The sequence below is a fragment of the Oryctolagus cuniculus genome, chromosome 14 (assembly GCF_964237555.1).
Source record: "Oryctolagus cuniculus chromosome 14, mOryCun1.1, whole genome shotgun sequence".
NCBI classification, from domain to species: domain Eukaryota; kingdom Metazoa; phylum Chordata; class Mammalia; order Lagomorpha; family Leporidae; genus Oryctolagus; species Oryctolagus cuniculus.
Window position 1 is genome coordinate 86,430,359 of NC_091445.1, and position 20,818 is coordinate 86,451,176.

General features: G+C 38.9%; 2 protein-coding genes across 3 annotated transcripts in view; both read right to left on the reverse strand.

Moving 5' to 3' along the window:
• The window catches only part of ADAMTS6 (ADAM metallopeptidase with thrombospondin type 1 motif 6), a 313,716-nt gene extending 303,858 nt beyond the window's left edge, over positions 1–9,858 (reverse strand). Inside the window, exons 1-2 of the mRNA XM_070056759.1 lie at positions 9,718–9,858; positions 6,311–6,675 (exon numbers count right to left, since the gene is read on the reverse strand). Of these exons, the coding sequence (XP_069912860.1) occupies positions 6,311–6,675; positions 9,718–9,811 (459 nt within the window). The 5' untranslated portion in view covers positions 9,812–9,858. The remainder of the gene's footprint in view (positions 1–6,310; positions 6,676–9,717) is intronic.
• Positions 9,715–20,818, reverse strand: part of CENPK (centromere protein K) — an 80,437-nt gene continuing 69,333 nt past the window's right edge. For both annotated transcript variants that reach the window (XR_011382066.1, XM_070056767.1), the window contains one exon: positions 9,715–10,089. Coding sequence is in view for 1 of the 2 variants with exons in the window: in XM_070056767.1 (XP_069912868.1) it covers positions 10,060–10,089 (30 nt within the window). In the remaining variant the exon portion in view is untranslated. The remainder of the gene's footprint in view (positions 10,090–20,818) is intronic.

Consider the following 20,818-nt stretch of genomic DNA (forward strand, 5'->3'; position numbering starts at 1 on the left):
GAGGTAGAGACAGAGAGAGGAGGAGGAGGGGGGGAGAGAGAGAAAGAGAGAAAGAAGGAGAGAGGGGGAGGGGGGGTCTTCCATACACTGGTTCACTCCCCAAATGGCCACAATGGCCAGAACTGAGCCAACTGGAAGACAGGAGCCAGGAGCTTCTTCCAGTTCTCATACCTGGGTGCAGGGGCCCAAGCACTTGGGCCATCTTCTACTGCTTTCCCAGGCCATAGCAGAGAGCTGGAAGCAGAACAGCCAGGCCTCAAACCAACACCCATATGGGATGTCAGCACTGCAGGTGGCAGCTTTACCCACTACACAAATGTTCTGGCCCAAAAAGTAATTCTATTTGTGCAGAGGATTCCATCCCTTCTTACCTAATAAGGACTTAACTCCAGCAGTCTCCCCTCTTTCTACATAATCAGTATCATCTCAAAGAAACAAAAAAGCAAAACACCCAAAATATCCTCTTACCCCACTTTTGCCTCGGCTACTGAACATTTCTTCCTTTTCCAAATGTCCTTGAAATAACCAACTGTGTAATTTTTTATCTAATTCTCTCTTAAACCTACTACAATGAGGTTTTTGCTTTTCCACTAAACTCCAACAAGATTTTATCAAAACTGCTTTCATCAAAGCTACTAATAACCTCCTCACTGAAAAACTGAATGACTAGTTTTCAGTCCAACTCAACTATTATATTGACTAATCAGCAACACTTTCCTCTTGAAATACTTCCTTCTCTTGGCTTCCAGGATACTTGCCGGGTTTTCTCAATCTCTCTCTCTTTTTTTTTTTTTAAACTATTCTGTTCTTTGCTCTTTCTTGCATACTTCCCTGGCCTCCCTGACCTCTTGAAATATACAAAGGTTCAGTCCTTAGAACTGGCAGTAGGTATAAGGGACCAAGGAACTGGATACTATTGATCACCTGATAAAGAAATGATGCTTTTCTCAATATGAAAAAATAAAAGTAATTGGAAACAAAAAAAAATCTGGATCAGAAAACTGTGTCCAAATATAAAGAAAACTACATTGTGACATTACTGAGAATAACTGGTAGTCAGTAATTCTAGGAAACTTTCCTTTGTTACAAGGCTTGTAACAGTGAAACTATGGGTAAGGAAATATGCTTAAGAAATACTAATGATCTGTGTATTGGGAACTATTTTTTTTTATTTATTTGACAGGTAGAGATATAGATAATGAGAGAGAGAGACAAGAGAAAGGTCTTCCTTCCGTTGGTTCACCCCCCAAATGGCCACTATGGCCGGCGCTGCGCTGATCCAAAGCCAGGAGCCAGGTGCTTCTTCCTGGTCTCCCATGCGGGTAAAGGGGCCCAAGCACTTGGGCCATCCTCCACTGCCTTCCTGGGCCACAGCAGAGAGCTGGACTGGAAGAGGAGCAAACAGGACTAGAACCCGGCGCCCATATGGGAAGCCGGTGCCACAGGCAGAGGATTAACAAAGTGAGCGACGGTGCCAGCCCCATGTGTACTGGGAACTATTTTATATAGAACCAGTAATAACACAATTAACAGTAGTGGCCTTTGTAAAGCAGGTTTTTAAAAAAAAAAAAAACTTGTTAACATATTCTATTTGAATAAAGAATCTAACAATACAAAATAAGAATGAGAGTGAAAGTTTCTACAACAGGTAAGTAAAACTGTGATGAGAAACTGAATATTTACATAGTCTCAAAATACCTTCTCACAAATTCCTTATCAGCTGCATGGAGAAAATGGTAATTTTACTAGACAAAACTGGCAGATCATGCCTTAGTCAACTAATCAGTTACTTAACAATGTCCATGTAGTGTCAATAAGAAAAAGGTAAAACACAAAGGTGATAACAATGGGAAAAGGAATGAAAGACAAAGTCTCAATAAGGAGAAGAATACATGGATAACTCCATGCCCATACAGACATATATAAAAATATCTGTAAATTATATATATATATATATATATATAAATTTTCCTTTTTTAATGTTAGTCTCACTGTTGACTCATCAGATGTTTTCTCAATTTCATAAACAGTCACCTGAATTAATGACTCTCAAGCTATTTGCTTCCGGGGCCAGCACTGTGGCATGGTGGGTAAAGCCACTGCCTGCAGTGCCTGCATCCCATATGGGCACCGGTTCGAGTCCCAGCTGCTACACTTTTCATCCAGCTCTCTACTATGGCCTGGGAAAGCAGTATAGGATGGCTCAAGTGCTTGGGACCCTGTACCTGTGTGGGGAACCAGGAAGACGCTCCTGGCTCCTGGCTTCGAATCATCTCAGCTCCGGCTGTTGTAGCCATTTGAGGAGTGAAACAGCAGATGGAAGACATTTCTCTCTCTCTCTCTCTCACTCTCTCTCTCTCTCTGCCTCTCTGTAACTTTGCCTTTCAAATAAATAAATAAATCTTTTTTTAAAAAAAATAGCTATTTGCTTCCAGAACTAAATTATTTTCTAAACTTTAGGACTATAATTTCCTAATACTACCAGACAACTTTAACTTTGATTTCTTCAAATTCCTCACATTTACTAAAGAATTTTTTTTTTTTTTTTTTTGACAGGCAGAGTGGATAGCGAGAGAGAGAGAGACAGAGAGAAAGGTCTTCCTTTTGCCGTTGGTTCACCCTCCAATGGCCGCCACGGCCAGCGTGCTGTGGCCGGCACACTGCGCTGATCCGAAGGCAGGAGCCAGGTGCTTCTCCTGGTCTCCCATGGGGTGTGGGGCCCAAGCACTTGGGCCATCCTCCACTGCACTCCCTGGCCACAGCAGAGAGCTGGCCTGGAAGAGGGGCAACCGGGACAGAATCCAGCGCCCCAACCGGGACTAGAACCCGGTGTGCCGGCGCCGCTAGGTGGAGGATTAGCCTATTGAGCCGCAGCGCCAGCCACTAGAGATTTTTTTTTTAATTTATTTTATTTATTGGAAAGATAGAGTTAAGAGAGAGGAGAGAGAGAGAGGTCTTCCATTTACTGGTTCACTCCCCAGATGGCCTCAAATGCCGGAGCTGTGCCAATCCGAAGCCAGGAGCATCCTCTGGGTCTCCCACGTGGGTACAGGAGCCCAAGGACTTGGGCCATCCTCCACTGCTATCCCAGGCCATAGCAGAGAGCTGGATCAGAAGTGGAGCAGCCGGGAATAGAACTGGTGCCCACATGGGATGCCGGCGCTTCAGGCCAGGGCATTAACCCGCTGCGCCACAGCGCCAGCCCCCTAAAGATATTTTCTTCAACATTTTCTCCAATCTAGCATTCCTCTAGAATTACTTCTCAACTAGTAACATTCATATATACTTTCACCCAGAAGAAAAACCTTAGCTACCTTCAATTACTTTTCTTTACCCCACATCCATTTCAATTCTATCCCAATTTTTAAAATAATATTAAATATTTACTATATACCATCAGTCTTAAACATGCCAAGGATTTTTAAACAATTAGTATGATACAAGTCTTCTAAATTTTCACCAAGATGTAGTTCAAATTCATTCTGTCTATTCACAGTGCCAGAGTCTTCGTATAGACCCTATTTTCTTCTACATGTTCTAACTCATCTCCTTCTCTCCAATGAATCTTTTCTCCTCAAATTCCACAATTGAATTAGTTTTTCTTTGTTTTTCCCAAATCTCAAATTTTTTCATGTTACCACCTGTTAAAACTAATGATAGCAATAATTAACGTTAATGACAAAGCAAATATATTGTGGCCGGCACTGTGGCATTGCAGTGCCAGCATCTTATATGGGCAAAGGTTCAAGTCCTGGCTGCTCCACTTCTTTTTTTTTTTTTTTTTTTTTTTGACAGGCAGAGTGGACAGTAAGAGAGAGAGAGAGAGACGGAGAGAAAAGTCTTCCTTTTCTGTTGGTTCACCCCCCAGTGGCTGCTGCGGCCAGCACACTGTGGCCAGCGCACCGCGCTGATCCAAATCCAGGAGCCAGGTGTTTCTCCTGGTCTCCCATGCAGGTGCAGGGACAAGGATTTGGGCCATCCTCCACTACACTCCCAGGCCATAGCAGAGAGCTGGCCTGGAAGAGGGGCAACCGGGACAGAATCCGGCACCCTGACCCAGACTAGAACCCAGGGTGCTGGCGCCGCAGGCGGACAATTCGCCTATTGAGCCGTGGCGCTGGCCTAAGGCTGCTCCACTTCTGATCTAGCTCTCTGCTATGTTCTGGGAAAGCAGTAGAAGATGGCCCAAGTCTTTGGGCTCCTGCACTTGGGTGAGAGACCCAGAGGAAGCTCCTGGCTCCTGGCTTTGGATCAGCACAGCTCCAGCCGTTGTGGCCAAGTGGGGAATGAACCAGTGAATGCAGGACCTCTCTCTCTCTCTCTCTCTCTCTCTCTCTCTCTCTCTCTCTCTCTCTTCCTCTCCTTCTCTCTCTGTGTAACTCTGCCTTTCAAATAAATAAATAAATCTTTAACAAAAAATATGACAAATATAAAGGATTTAGTCAATGACTAGGAACAGTAGTCTTCCAAGATAATTAACAGCAAGTATCATTTTAACACATGGTAAATTTTAGACCACATTTATTTTCAATAATTTACTTCCTAAAGATTCATCTATTTTATATAAAAAGTCCTAACATTGCTTACAGAGAAAGAAATTAGCAATAAATGTACTCATGTACATTTATATGAATTAAACCCAAAACCTATGATCTAAATAATTATAATAATTCATTTTATTTAATAGTTATAGAAAGTGGATAATCTGAGCAAACTCTTAAATATACCTACAAAGAAAACCTCTTCATTGTGCATTTCCTTTTGTAAAAAAGTGCACAGCCTCTCCCAGAGTAACCTGAACACTGAGGAGGAGGAAGCACAGCAAGTGCACAGCAAACAGGAAAGTCGCACTTGTCATTCCCTGCACAGCTACAGTTCTTCACATAGCTTGCTACAAATTGTCAAAAGAGCTAGAAGCCTACTGTGTCATAATTGCCCCCCAGTAATACCCTATTTTTGTTCCACAGTACTTTAAGTGAAGCAGCATAGCAGCGAGAACAGTAACTGAGTTATGTTGGTTCTTGAAAAGGCCCAACACCATTAGAGGTCCATGGTGTAGTCCCTTTTTTTTTTTTTGGACAGGCAGAGTTAGACACTGAGAGAGAGAGAGAGAGACAGAGAGACAGAGAGACAGAGAGAAAGGTCTTCCTTTTTCCGTTGGTTCACCCCCCAAGTGGCTGCTACGGCCAGCGCACTGCGCTGATCCGAAGCCAGGAGCCAGGTGCTTCTCCTGGTCTCCCATGGGGTGCAGGGCCCAAGCACTTGGGCCATCCTCCACTGCACTCCCTGGCCACAGCAGAGAACTGGACTGGAAGAGGAGCAACCCGGACAGAACCAGCGCCCCTATCGGGACTAGAACCCGGAGTGCCGGTGCCGCAGGCAGAGGATTAGCCAAGTGAGCTGCAGCGCCGGCCAGTGGTGTAGTTTTTGATAGTCTTTGCAGAATGAAAACTTATTTAAAGTCCAATCTAATTATATAGTTATTTAATATTGATATAAAAATAAGAATATCAGCATTGTAGTAAAGAATAAAAACAGTTTCTGAAAATACTACTTGGGCATCAAAATGCACTCTTTTACATGGGTAAAACTATAGTGGAATATCTACATTAACCTGAACAGGATAGAAGCAGAGGAATTATACGCATATATTTTGATCTGCAACTATTACTATGTGCAACTTTAAACTGTGTATTTACCATTAGACTAGAATGTATTCAAATGCCTGTACTCTTGAACCCATTTTCAGAGTAACATAAGATTTATTAGCAATCTTCATATAAATATTTGGAAAAATTGTTTCATACATATTGGTATTAAGGATTACATTTTAAGAGCTTGTAACCTAGATAAACAATAAGTAATTTTAAGCTATGCTATATATCATAGAAAGATATAGAAAGAAACCTAATAAACAGGCATCAGTGTGACGGTCTCCTGCCGTAATACACGCACGCATACAAATAACCTTGCAAAGTCTTCACCAATGACTGAGCTTTGCTTATACATAAAAAATATCTGATTTGAACAGAAAAACTTAAGACTAAAAAGAAACCTAAGGTTTTATTGATTCCTTTACTATTAATAGTTTCAAAGACTGTTATTTGAAAAGTAAATAAAAACATTATTTTAAAAGATAATTAAAAACAAAGGCAGCAGAAATGAAAAATTTTGGACTATTACGTTCCTACTTAAACCATACCCTCCATATTCCCCACCCCAACACATACACACATACTCATTTTGAGCAGACATACACATTGTAAGCCTATTTTCTCATCAGAAATTTAAAATTACAGGATCTACTTACCAACCCAACACAGTTGCTTAAAGCCACTTTAGTTGTGCTACGTTGATCTTGCAAGTATCCTGTGTAATGACAGTTGTCTAAAAAATCATGTTTCCACTGGGGTCCATCTTTTCCCCAATATTCTACTGTAAAATGTTTGGACACAAAATCTGTATTGAGAGTCAAGTTTAGGTGAAAGTGCTTCCCATAGGCTGAAAGTTTAAAAAATAACTTAGATACTGCCTTCTGTGGATCAATAGGGTCCATACTCCGTCTTCTCCTTGAGTGTTTATCATTTTTCACAGTAAAGCTGAGAAAAGCTCCATTTTGATCAACTCTTATTGGAATAGTTAGCTGGTACTGTTCAAGATAAGTCAGGAATTCCTCTTTTTAATCACAAGGCAGAGAATACAGAAAAAACACATGGAAGAAAAGAAAATTTAGCAGAACAAAGCAGCAATATAAACAACAACTCTCAGTTAAATCTATGTATCATTTTATGCAAGATATAGACCAAAAAAATTGAAAATAGATAAAAATGAAAGAGCAAAAGTTTAAAATATGAATATTAATTTTAATTATTTCATTCCCTAAAATACTATTTTGTTATTTGTAGACTATTTTTCTTCATTAAATTTAATTTTAAAAACATAGAATCTACAGCTAAATTCTATCACAAGTATGATCATTTTATATTGAAACAAAAAACAATGAAAAGTATAAATATATAAAAGAATTTAGCTCAGATAAAATCTATTTTTGAAAGTTATCCAAAAGAGTTTATGTAGAATTTCTATAGTCTTATAGAAACTATTTTTTTTTAAATCATCAGTGGGAATGTAAACATTGTATCCACTTTGGATAACTGTCTGACAGTTCCTCAAAATGTTAAACATGATATTTTATCATTTGATTCAGTAATCCCTCCTATAGGTAGATGTATGAGAGAAATAAAAACACACACCCATGCAAAAATCTGCACATGAATGTACATACCAGTACTATTCATAATAGTGAAAAAGAGAAATAACTAAAATTTCTAATAACTGATAAAACAGAATATGGCATACACTTACAATATATTATTATCCTGCAGTAAAAAGGAAAGCAGTATTGATACATGTTACGATGTGAATGATCCTTTATAACTGTCATTGCAAAGTACATTATCTAATATTATAAAAATATCATATTAAGTAAAAGGAGCCAGTCATAAAAGATATATTCTATCATAGAATAAACATATTCTATTATTCCATTTATATGAAATATTTAGAATGGGCAAATCTCTAGTTACAGAAATCTAAAGGTTAAGAAGTTGCCTTGATTGTGGGTGGGGTAGTTTAGAGAGAATTTAAAAGCTATGCAATGGGTACAGAGTTTCCTTTTGTAGTGATGAAAATATTCTAAAATTGACACGGCAATATGACAACTCTGAAAATACCAAAAACTATCGAATTGGTATACTTCAAATAGGTGAATTATAGGCCGGCACTGTGGCTCACTAGGCTAATCCTCCAACTGCGGCACCGGCACTCCGGATTCTAGTCCTGGTTGGGGCACCGGGTACTAGTCCCAGTTGCTCCTCTTCCAATCCAGCTCTCTGTGTGGCCCAGGAAGGCAGTGGAGGGTGGCCCAAGTGCTTGGGTCCCAGCACCCGCATGGGAGACCGGGAGGAAGCACCCGGCTCCTGGCTTCGGATTGGCACAGTGCCGGCCATGGCGGCCATTAGGGGAATGAACCAACAGAAGGAAGATCTTTCTCTCTGTCTCTTTCTCACTGTCTATAACCTCTCTGTCTCTCTCTCTCTCTCAGTGTCTAACTCTGCCTGTCAAAAAATTTTTAAAAAAAAAGGTGAATTGTACATTATGTATATTTTATCTAAATAAAGCTGTTAAAAATCATCAGACTGATATAGAAAAGTGAAAAATAAAAACTATGATAACTTATCTCCTGGAAATAATTATTCAGAATAAAAATCTCAAACTACCTCAAAAAAAATCATCAGACTGGATAAAAATTCAGAAAACTATTGAACATATTTTCCTCACTTAGATGCACTAAATATTACCCTTCTACCATTTTATGCAAACCTTCCTTCAACTATATTTACCACTGAGGGAAACCAAATGTTTTCCTCTTGCCTCACTGTCCACACATGGAGTTTACTCACACATATAAACCTCCATGAAACCATAACCAAATGGAAATAAAACACAATTTATTTTACTTCTTATAAATTTATTTTTTAAAAGAGTTCATACTAAACACCACAGCTTTGATAATCTACTTTGAGACTCACACTTTTTAATATGGACTTTCAGTCATATACATCAATCTTAAATAATCTTCGAAATCTGGCTCAGCAACACCAAAAACCAATCTATTACTATGCTTTCAAGGGAAGGGGATACAAAGGCATGCCTTCAGTAATTCTATAAGGATTGGATTGGTTCATGGAAAACAAAACAGTATTTACTCTTAGGACTTTTATTTTAAAGACCATTTCTATAATATAAAGTTCAAATCTATAGATTAAAATTATAAGATTTAGAATTTGAAAAGTTAAACATTTTACAACACTCACTCTTTTACTCAGATTCTAATCCTTAGATCATAATTTTTAATTTTGAAGAACTTTTTTCTCTTGAAAGGTCCCTATAGGGGCCGGCGCCACGGCTCAATAGGCTAATCTTCCACCTAGCAGCGCCGGCACACCGGGTTCTAGTCCCGGTCCGGGCACAGGATTCTTTCCCAGTTGCCCCTCTTCCAGGCCAGCTCTCTGCTGTGGCCCGGGAGGGCAGTGGAGGATGGCCCAAGTGCTTGGGCCCCGCACCCTCATGGGAGACCAGGAGAAGCACCTGGCTCCTGCCTTCGGATCAGCGCGGTGTGCCGGCCACAGCACACTGGCCATGGCGGCCATTGGAGGGTGAACCAATGGCAAAAGGAAGACCTTTCTCTCTGTCTCTCTCTCTCTCTCGCTATCCACTCTGTCTGTCAAAAAAAAAAAAAAAAAAAAAAAAAAAAAGTCCCTATAAAAAGTGTCCTATATAAGGATTTATCTGTTTCTTCCTCTTTTACAATATCTCCTTGATTCTCTTTTAACATGACCTTGCCCAAAAACCCTAGCAAGGAATAAATCTACTTAAATGTAGGTTTCAGAAGAAGAAACTGTCTGGGTCTATCATTTTCCAAGAAAGACCAGTCAACTCTAAAACTCCCTGGACATTAACAGACCCAGTAGGACAAGTTTAAAAGATGCTTATAGTCCCTTTACATTGATGAAACTAGCACTGAACTAATACTGTAGGCCTCTGTTCCAGCCACTACATATTCCAAAGAAAGTGCTCACCCAAACTAAGTACTAAGAATTTTTTTTAGCTGATAATTAACAACATTCTTGTCAGTTTCAAAATCAGGAATCCTACCTTGAGAACTGTATGAAAGTCTGTGGTCATGAAATTCCGATGAAGCCATGATGAGGCTCAGAATCCATGTTAACGTCTTCCACAAAATTTCCATAATTTAGAAAACTGGATGATATTTTGGAGGGCTACCTATGTGCTAGAGAGTCAATACCATACCAAAATCGAAGCATAACAGTTTTATTTCTCTGAAACTTCTTGAAAATTGTTATTAAATATTCCACTGTTTAACAAGTAATTTTTTCCAACATCCCGTACTTTCTTCTATATCTGGATTCATTTTCTCAATCCAAAATGAAAAAAAATAGTGATGGTAAAAATTTCAAAAGCAAAGCATTAGGCTGATTAGTTACTAGAGTATGGCCATTTTTTTACCTAGAGGGAAAAAATTTAAGTTAATTTAAAAAATACTCTCAAAGGACAAACCTACTACATATCACTGAATGTTTGCCAAAGAATATAAATATAAAATAATACAACATTTAAAAAACATTGTAACATTGTTCTTTTTAGTCTAAATAAACTTTCACAAGACTAAACACAGAATTAGAAACCTAAATAGCAGAATAATGCCACAGTGACTTAATAATCAAAGAAATCTGAAGAATCACAATTCTTTTTAATAAACCTTTAAGATAAGTCAGCTAACCTCCTTTTGATAAAATAAAAAGCAGACTTACTTCATAATCTAAGTTAACTGTATGTGACAGTAAAAGATCCAATTCTTTTTTTAAAAAATTATTTATTTGTAAGGTAGAGTTAGAGAGAGAAAGACAGAGATCTTCAATCTGCTGGTTCATTCCCCAAATGGCTGCAATGGCCAGGACAGAGCCAGGCTGAAACCAGGAGCCAGGAGCTTCTTCCAGGTCTCCCACACGGGTGCAGGGCCTAAGGACTTGGGTCATCTGCTGCTTTTCCAGATGCATTCGCAGGGAGCTGAATTGGCAGTGGAGCAGCTGGAACTCAAGACAGTGCCCATACGGACGCTGGCACCCCAGGCGGCGGCTTTACCTGCTATGCCACAGCGCCAACCACTGCTTATTCTTTTTTTAAAACAGAAACTACATGCATAAAGACAGAAAGAGAGAGAAAGCGAGAGAGCAAGAACAAGAGAGAGAGAGAGAGAGAGAGAAGTCTTCCATCTGCTGGTTCACTCCTCAAATGGCTGCAACAGCCAATTCTGGGTCAGGCCAAAGTCAGGAACAGAGTTCCATCCTGAGTTCCTGTGTGCGTGGCAGTGGCCCAAGCAAGGTCTGACGCCCTGGTATAAGTTGTCACTGGAAACACCAGTACCCTGTATCTAAGTGCTAGTTCAAGTCCTGGCTACTCTGCTTCTGATCCAGCTTCCTGCTAATGCACCTGGGGAAGCTGCAGAAGATAACATTCTTGAAGACACCCTGTGAATCCACTCATACCCCAAAATTGCTATGTTGCTTTATGAGGCACCTATCATTGCACCTATCATTTTTTTCTGACAAAGTAGATTTACAAATTTGGAGTGACACTTAGCAACCATCTGAACACTCAGTATCACAAATTCAACTTCTAAAAAGTTAAGCCATATTTACTGTAACTCTTGACTTTATCTGGAAGTCTTATATGACTTATAAAGCAATTTAAATGAGGTAATTTTAACTCTCTAGAATGTAACTAAAAAGAAACTTTTAAAATCTTATTTTAGGTACCACAAGAGATTTCACATCCTATCTCATATTCTTTACTTTCAGCAGACAACCTCACTCACAGAGGCCATCTACTCACATTTTACACATAACACCAGCACACTTGGTCACCTGACTTCTCAGGAACTACGATCTAGCTTACTAACAGCAAAAAACTGACCAAAGAAGAATCAAAAAACTAAAGAATTGCTTTAGAACCCTAAAGCAACAGTTGGGGATAGAGGCAAGTGGTTCTTATACAGTTTAATAGTTCCTACTGTGCATATAACTGCATTATAGCTCAATAGCTGAAACTCACAATATTATGCCTAAGACAGGGATAAAAAGTTAATGACTTTTAATGACTAAATACTATTAATAAGATATTAGAAAGATTCTATGCCAAGTCTCTAATACATGCAATTATCATCCAATAAGTACTTACTACATATTTGTTGATTGAAAAATTGATTAAAAAAATGAACAGCAGCTAAAATAAAATTACCTTAGGCAAATAAAAGAATATTTGTAGTTAACTGGAAAATTAATTTATGTGAAATACTTTATCCCCTATGGTGCTAGAAATAGTGGTTATTACAACATTTAAAACAACCACAACTATTTAAAATTCCTCACATCTGCCTCCACAAGTTATTAAACTGTTAAGGCTTGGCAAAACTAATTCATTAATCAACAAATATTGTCTTACCATGTTTAAAAGGTGATGTTACAACAACTCAGAATACAGACAGGATTAAGGGATACAGAAAAGATTAAGATAAAATCCTTGCTCTTAAGAAGCTCAAAATTTAAATAATGAAGAAAAAAATCAAGACAGACTGATAATACCACAATAAAGTTATGAAAAATTGTTTCAAGAGATTAGATAAGGGTCATGATCTCTAAGTCAGAGAAGCATGAATCAAATAAGATTTGTAGGAAAAGAGCATTTTGTGATAAGGCCTGGAAGATTAATAGAATTTCACAAGTCAGATTACTTTAGGACATCATTACATACACAGTATGCATTCTAAAAAATCTAGATGGCAAGCAAAAGAGAAAAATAGTAAACAGTATTAGAATAGCAATAATAATAAATTAGGTTCCTATGCAGAAGACTAAGGTAAGAAGAAGGTAAGGTAGTTTAAGGTCAGACCAAAAATAAAGAACTTTAAATTAATATTACTTCTTCTAATCTTCAAGACAATCTTGTGAGGCAGTTATTATTGCCCCATCAACAGGGCACTCTGATGGTCCCAATGATTCCATCTCCTAATATCAATGCCCCTAGATAATCCCCTCCCACTGAATCATTTAATTCTAACCAAGACAATACATCTCAATACTGAAGGGATGTCACTTCCTTGACTAGATTACAAAATACTCTGACTTCCATTTTGCTAGCAGGCTCTCTCATTGGTTTGGAAGACACAGGCTGCCATATGAAGATGCCTACATGGCAAAGAACAGAGAATAGCTTCCAAATATCATCAACAGGAAATGAGGTCCTCAGCCCAACAGTATTCAAGAAACTGAAACCTGCCCACTGATATGTGAGCTTAGAAGCACATTCTTCCCCAGAGTGGGTTTCCATGAAGACCCCAGTCCTAACCATCACTTTGTAAGCTTATGAGAGATCCTTTGTAAGCTTATGAGAGAAGCAGGAGGACTTAGCCGTGTCATGGCTGAATTCTTAATACACAGAAACTGTGAGATAATAAATGTATGTTATGTTAAACTGCTGAGTTTGGGGGCCAGCGCTGTGGCATAGTACGCTAAGCCTCTGCCTGCAGTGCCAGCATCCTATATGGGTGCAGTTTTGTGTTCTGGCTGCCCCTCTTCTGATGCAGCTCTCTGCTAATGGCCTGGGAAAGCAGTGAAAGATGGCCCAAGTGCTTGGGCACCTGCACCTGCATGGGAGACCCAGAAGAAGCTCCTGGCTCCTGGCTTCGGATAGGCCCAGCTCTGGCCGTTGTGGCCACTGGGCAATGAGCCAACAGATAAAAGACCTTTCTGTCTCTCCAGCTCTCTGTCTGTAATTCTACCTCTCAAATAAATACATTTTCTAAAAAAAAAAAAAAAATTTTGCTGAGTTTGTGGTAAGTTGTTATGGAGCAACTGATAACTAATATTGCCATCAATTTCAGATACCGCTGACGCTTAAAGAGGTCAGATAGCTAGAAAACAGAGGAGCCCAGATTCAGGTACAAGGCTTCTGGCTCTAAAGCCTAAATTCTCTGTATTTGGGCAGATGCTGTGATACAGTGGCTTAGGCTGCCTCTTTGAACATCACATCCCATATCAGAGTGCTAGTTTGAGTCCCAGTTACTGTTTCTGATCCAGCTCCCTGTTAATGCACCTGAGCAGTTAATGGCTCAAGTACTTATGTCCCTGCTCCCACATCGGGGATCCTGGCTCCTAGCTTCAGCCTGGCCCTGCCCCGTCTATTATAGCCTCTTAAAGAATAAATCAGAAGATGGAAGATACCAAATCTCCGTCAGTTTACATAATTTATTACTTCAGAATAAATTCTATTATATCATACTTCCAGTAAACTGAAACTTAAATATTCAAAATCAGTTACATATAATCAACATCGGTATATTCATAAATGGCATTGGTTAGTTAATGTAAACAGATTTTAGCAACTTTACATATAACAATTATTTCACCTCAAAATTATTTTTACAATGATTTAGGCAAGACAGCAGACACTATATATTCTTTCTCAAGGAAAAATCTATAAAGACTAAATGATACCTCTGTTCAATAATATTACTTATCTTTTTAAAAATATTTTATTTATTTATTGGAGAGGTAGAGTTATAGACAGAGAAGGAGAGACAGAGAAAGATTCTCTATCCACAGTTCACTCCCCAAATGGCCACAATGGCCAGAGCTGGGTAGATCTGAAGCCAGGAGTCAGGAGCCTCCTCCAGGTCTCCCATGTGGGTGCAGGGGCCCAAGCACTTGTGTGCCCTCCCACGCCACAAGCAGAGAGCTGAATTGGAAAAGGAGCAGCTAGGACCCAAACGGTGCCCATATAGGATGCTGACACCACAGGCAGAGGCCTGACACACTATACCACACAATCAGCCCAATATTCATTTTCTTTATATCTAGCCTACTTATATATAATTTTAATATTCTAAAACTTCCCATGAAACATTAAAGTATCATTGTTGCTACATGAACAATATTCATTCTCATTATTTTATTTTCAAATCACTAAAATGTTTTGAGTAAAAATGTCTGACATTCAGTGAGAACCCCACATACTTTACTTTGTAATCTTCCTTTAAACAGTAATACAATTAGGGCCAGCGCTGTAGCATAATGGGTAAGCGCCTGCATCCCACATGGGTGGCGGTTCAATAACCAGCTGCTTTACTTCCCATCCAGCTCTCTGCTATGGCCAGGGGAAGCAGTGAAGGAAGGCCCAAGTCCTTGGGCCCCTGCACCCATGTGGGAGACCCAGAAGAAGCTCCCGGCTCCTGGCTTCAGATTGGTGCATCTCTGACCATTGCAGCCATTTGGGGAGTGAACCAGCAGTTGGAAGACTTTCTCTCTCTCTCTCTCTCTGCCTCTGTGACTCTGCCTTTCAAATAAATAAATAAATCCTTTAAAAAAAAAAAAGAGTAATATAACTAGCACATTTGAGTTAACTTTATACTGAATCATTCCTTCTTTTCTTCCTGTTTTCCTAGACTTTGAAACTAATGGCAAACTGAAAATACATTTGGTTGGATTTAGGGGAAAACAATTTTTCCTCCTTGACAAATATCCTGCTTTTCAGAGTTTTGTAACCTTCACTCCTACTCTTACTAATATCATTCTATAAACACCCAAGCTGACTAAGGCAGTAACATTGAGGGGAAAAAAAAGTAGTTAAGTTACTATTTGGCCAGAAGTAGACTAATGATTTAAGGATTTGCAGTGCGCGCACACACACACACACACACACAAAGCAAGAGAGGTTTATTTGGTGCATGGTAGACAGAACAGGAGCTCTGAATTGAAACAAATCAGAGTTACAATTACAATCTTGGATTTACCACTTGATACATACAGTATCTGGCACATGGGCACTCAATAAATTTGATGTTTTTACTCATTTTTCACTCTCTCACTGCACAAGCCCTAGTGCTCAGTGAAGGAACATTAAGTAAATGATTGGCTAGAACTCAACTAAAAACAACACAACTAACAAAACTTAACACTCTTAATCACCAACAAGATAAAAGCGAATGAGTTAACCTACTTTCTGACACCTGCTGAGGAGGTTAATCTGGATCCCATAAACAAATCTGTAACAGCTCAGATTTTTCCAGATACAGTTTCTAAAGTTCAGACTAACATTAAAATACCAGACAATTGTCCAGAAATCATTATGCATAAAGCACAATGCATTTAAGTTATATAGCAGAACCATTATGTTATGGAAAATACAAAAGCCTTAAGGTCTGGCTTGACCCCAAGTTATCACACCTCTCTGGATCTGTTTACTCATCTACAAAATCATGATAATGATACTTACTTTCAAAAACTTGTTGAGAGATTACATTGGATTACACATGACACATGATTTAAAATTCTGCACACTTCACTTTAAGGACTGTTAGCCCTCCTTCCCTCATTATCTAAATCATATTTCAAAGGTTTTCCTTCAAAAAGTTTCATATTCCTCCTTCCCTCAGAAATATGGAATAGTTGGATATAATGATTAACTGGGATATGAGTCGATCAACTAGGTTATACTGCCTAAAAGCAAACAGTATCAGGGTCTTCAAAAAGTTCACAAAAATTCATATTATGAAAAACTGCATGGATTTTTTGGGTACCAAATTAAACTTATCTTTTAATTCCATTTTTCCATGAACTTTCTGAAGTATCCTGTTAAAGATGATAATTGCATTTATAAGTATTTAAAATTTGAAAACAGAATAAAAATTCCACTTTACTTTAATTTCAAATGTCTTTTTTTTTTTAATATAAATGCACCAGCCAGTAAAGTTAGGGGATCATTTACATATTTCCATGAATCAAAACAACACTAGTTAAATAGAAGTAAAACCAGACAACTTGCACTACTATGATTCCCCCAGTAATCTGCCCTGGTCAAAGGGTTATTACTTGTCTTTTTCCTCTATCATCTTTACTTCCCACTCAAGTGATCTGAGTGTAGCCAAGGTAATAATTTCCTCTCATGAACTATTATTATGGAGCTAAAGAACATGTATAAATCCCTCTCCACTTCTTTCATCCATCTTAACTCTTATTATTTATTTTAAGGCTGATTTGGTCTCCATCCAAGAAGCAAAAATTCCATGCTCCCTTTGAATATTTAACTTTTACACATGAAAATTAACTTTTCATTTCATTTCCCATTTACTCTCTCAGTAAATATTTCTCATCAGCAACTAATTGCCAAGAACATGACTAGGTTTCTAAGTACAAAGGTCATTTATAAACTTTCTGAGATTAGTCTCCAAGGCAATATATAATTAAACACAAATTACTCAAAATTTACCTATCAATAAAAGCAAAGGAGTCAAAAGTTAAAATATAAAACACAACTTACAAAAGTCAAGGCCTAAATTAATATAAACCCAAAATTTTTATAGATAACAAGGTAAATATATGTTATCTGTATCAGAACTTCTTTCCTGGAAAAGAAAAATCAACATCTTTTTCTCTTGGGGCTATTCAATATGTTGATAACCATGTCTTTTGGGGGAACTAAGAGAGTATCTACTTCCCCTCCTCTTTTTCTCCCCTAAAAATATTCCAAATATGCTTTTAACTCTGTTAATTCATTAATTTTATTCATTCTCACTAAAGTCACAAACAGAGTAAGATTTGGCAGACAGGTCCATACTAAACCACGAGTAGCTGCTAGTGGTTGCTAAGGAAATGAAGAGGAAGTAGTAACAGTAGACAACAGTAGAATTAGTCTTACAGGTATTGGACCAAACATGAAAATACTATAATATTTTAGGTCTTAACGCTGTAGGTTTTCCTCTTGGGGTTCACAAAAATAGAAATAACATAATACTGATATTTGTTGCCAACTGTGGCAAATGAATGGATTTTATTTGTTTGAAATTACTTATTTGCCTCTATGTGCTGTTCTTCAAAAATCCAAAATATCAATGATCACATTTAAGCACTAAATTGAGATAAATCAAATTGCAGCTGCCACTTTGTGAAACACAGGAAAACAATGATCTCTAAAATTAACTTTCTTAATTTCCCTCAGCTATACCAGTTTTATGTTACCTTTCTTTCCCTGACATGAATTCTAAGAACTGTCATTCCCACATATAAAAAGTTTCAGTCTAATCAATGTAAGCTAAAAAAAGAAGAAAAAAGAAAATTAGCCCAAAAAATCCAATCATAAAAGAATATGCTGCAAATCACATACTCCAGTGTCTTTTTAAAAAGTTCCAAGCCATGCTTCAATTTTTTCTTCCCACTCCACTGCACACCCTGGCCTTCGGCCCCCCTCCTCCTATTCCACTTCACCCAGACAGAGGGTAACAGTCTGAGCTGCCCTGTTTGAGTTGTGATCCTAACGTTAACATCCAGCAGCCCATTTCCAGACAGCAGCGCTAAATCTATTTGGATAAAACGCGTGTGACCCAGACAGTTGGCATTTGGCCCAAACGCGTTGCACCGGCAGCTCAAATAAAAACAAGAGTAAGAAAACTCACTCTTGTTCTCTCTCAGTGCGCTTTCTCATTCTCTTGCTCTTTGCCTCTAATACAAGGACAGAAATTATCAGACGGGAATTGAAGCACACACTATCAGGAAAAGGTTTTCCAATACTCCATCCAGCATTCTAGCTTCCCCCTCCCATATCCCTGAACTTTGGTCCCATACACCATATATACAGACATACCGCGATAAACAAGGCTCCGGAGGGCTATGAGTCTAGCACGTCCCAAGTGGCCAAAAGTAAATCAAAAACACACGCTTCCATCTCTTTGATTAGCCTATTAAGAGCTTAACAGATCCTAGAGCATCAGGGCTGCAGCTCGCACATTAATGCTACTCCCTGAGCCCACACATAAAATATGCACTTGTCTGAATACTTAAGACTGACATGAAACTATAAAATGCAGAAGATTTTTCTTGAGGAAAACTGAAAATCGATTTAAAACACACACATCATCATTACTTTCCTGATGACTATTTGGTGATCAGTTAAGAGACCACAATAATCATAATAAGTCCACTGCACAAAACATGTATATTCATAAAATAATCATATTTTTGCATCATAAAATACTTGCAAGTCCCAGAATTCTACAACCCCCGACTAGTCTGGAGTTAAAAAGATTTCTATCTGTAAAATGAGTTCAGTCAAGCTCACTCATTGCCATAAAACACACATACACACACACACACACACACACACATACACAGAGAGAGGGAGGGAGAGAGAGAGAGGGAGAGAGAGGTTTTCTAAGCGTTATTCCGAAGACAAGCAAAGCACAAGTTTTTTAAAAAAGGTTTCATTGAATATTGTGAAGTCTTCCTTACCGTTTTCATCTTCAAATTCTGATTAAAAAGTAAGTTTCAAACAATAGAGATTGCACTGGACGACTCACGTACTCCCTCTCCTTTTTTTTTTTTTTTTTTGCCCCCCCCCCCCTTGCAAAGCCACACCAGTTATTCTGCAGTTATTCTGCAGCCAGAATAAAACCCTATAGTCTGGCTAACCCAGGCTTTAGAAAAGAGACTTTACAATTTGGCAGAAAAAGAGATACCTTCAATACAAGCAGGCTATCACCCTGAGATGCTGCCTTTGCAAACCTTCTTTCTCCAACCCCCCCTCCACCACTTTCAAAAAAAAAAAAAAAGGAAAGAAAGAAAGAAAGGGAAAAAGACTTATTGGGGGTGGAAGTGGTGCCCTCTCTTCCTGGACAGCTTAGTGCCTTTGCTATGCAAATAACATGTGCAGAGCATCAAAAGGTATCAGGAGAAAAGAAGACAAGAGGAGCAGGAAGGGCAGCAAAGTTTTGTTGAAGTAGCCCTAGATCTCACTACCGGCCCCCAGCCAACTTGAATTGCAGCAGGAGAAAATTTTGGCAGCTTTTCCTCGGAGGCAGAGCACACTGACGTCAGTCTGCAGATGTGCCTTGGCTGCGTCGGGTGCGCATGTGTCCTGGGTCGTCACGTGGAGGGGGAGGGGAAGTAGAGGTACAATCAGGGTAACCAACTACCAGCCATTCAGAAGGGCTTAGACAATGTCAACTTTTCCACCCTGTGAATGAGAGAAATTCTGGCCTCTCTAACCTCTCTCCCCTAACCTACTCCGCCTCTTTTTCCTCCTCCTTCTCTAACCTCTTTCAGAAACTCTAGCCTGGTTTGTTATTAGTAGTTTCTTGGAAAAAGGAAGGGAGGAGGTAGATGAGTGACTTTAGATGGACTAATGTCACTGTTAAGATCTCCTGTGTCATTCTCCGTGCATTTTTTTTAAGTGTACACAATAAAAATGTTAAAAGTTGCACATAAACAGTACCGCTGAGGAAACTTACAGCAAACTTTATAGATCAATGGAGTATGCAGATTTCAAGACGCGGTAGCTACGTGTGTACAAAATGCCTGTGTGTTTTATATACATTTCAACAACTAAAGTTACCACCAAAAGGAAAAGTAAACTAAGACCAGCACAGTTTCCATCTGATTATTGACTTCAGGTTATGTGGGGCTTTAAAAAAAAAAGAAAAAAGAAAGAAAGAAAAGTGGGGAGGAGGGAGCGGAGGAAGAGACAAGCTTGCATTATTTCCAGATGAGGGTGAGACTGGATGGTGTTTTAAAGCGCAACCACGAAAAGCTGCAAGTGGAGTGCATTTTTTATTAAGTAAGTACATTGAATGAAACTTCAGTGACTGCCCAAATGAAAATAAATCCGCAGTCAGCCCACCTCCCCACCAAAAAGGAAAAAAAAAAAAACAGGAACCCCGCTGCGATCTTAACATAAACAAACAAAACCTCAGAACCGGTTCTTCAAGCTTCCCAGTCCTACCTCCCCCCCCCCCCCATCCCCATAGGTTCACACACCAGCTGCCAGTCCAGTCTTTAAGGATAAAATACCACTACAATGTAGCACTTTCACTTTCATTTGCTGGGAGAAAGCCACTGGCGTTAAACTGTGGAGAATATGCCCAATATGTTTTCCATGTCCTGAGCAAGCAAACAAAGTCTGGCACACAAATCGGAAACAGGAAAAAATGTGAAAATAGCTCAGGACAAATGCTGTCTTTCAGTGGTGTAATCTGCTGCATCATTTATCTGTCTCTACCGCTGAGTGTAGGGTTTAAAAGTTTCTGAGACTGGGGGAGGGGAAAATTGACGCCTTGAAAGTCCAGTCCTAGGTTAACGCCAAGTCAATTTCCGATGGCCACAACCAAAAAGCGGAATTGGACTTGAAGGAA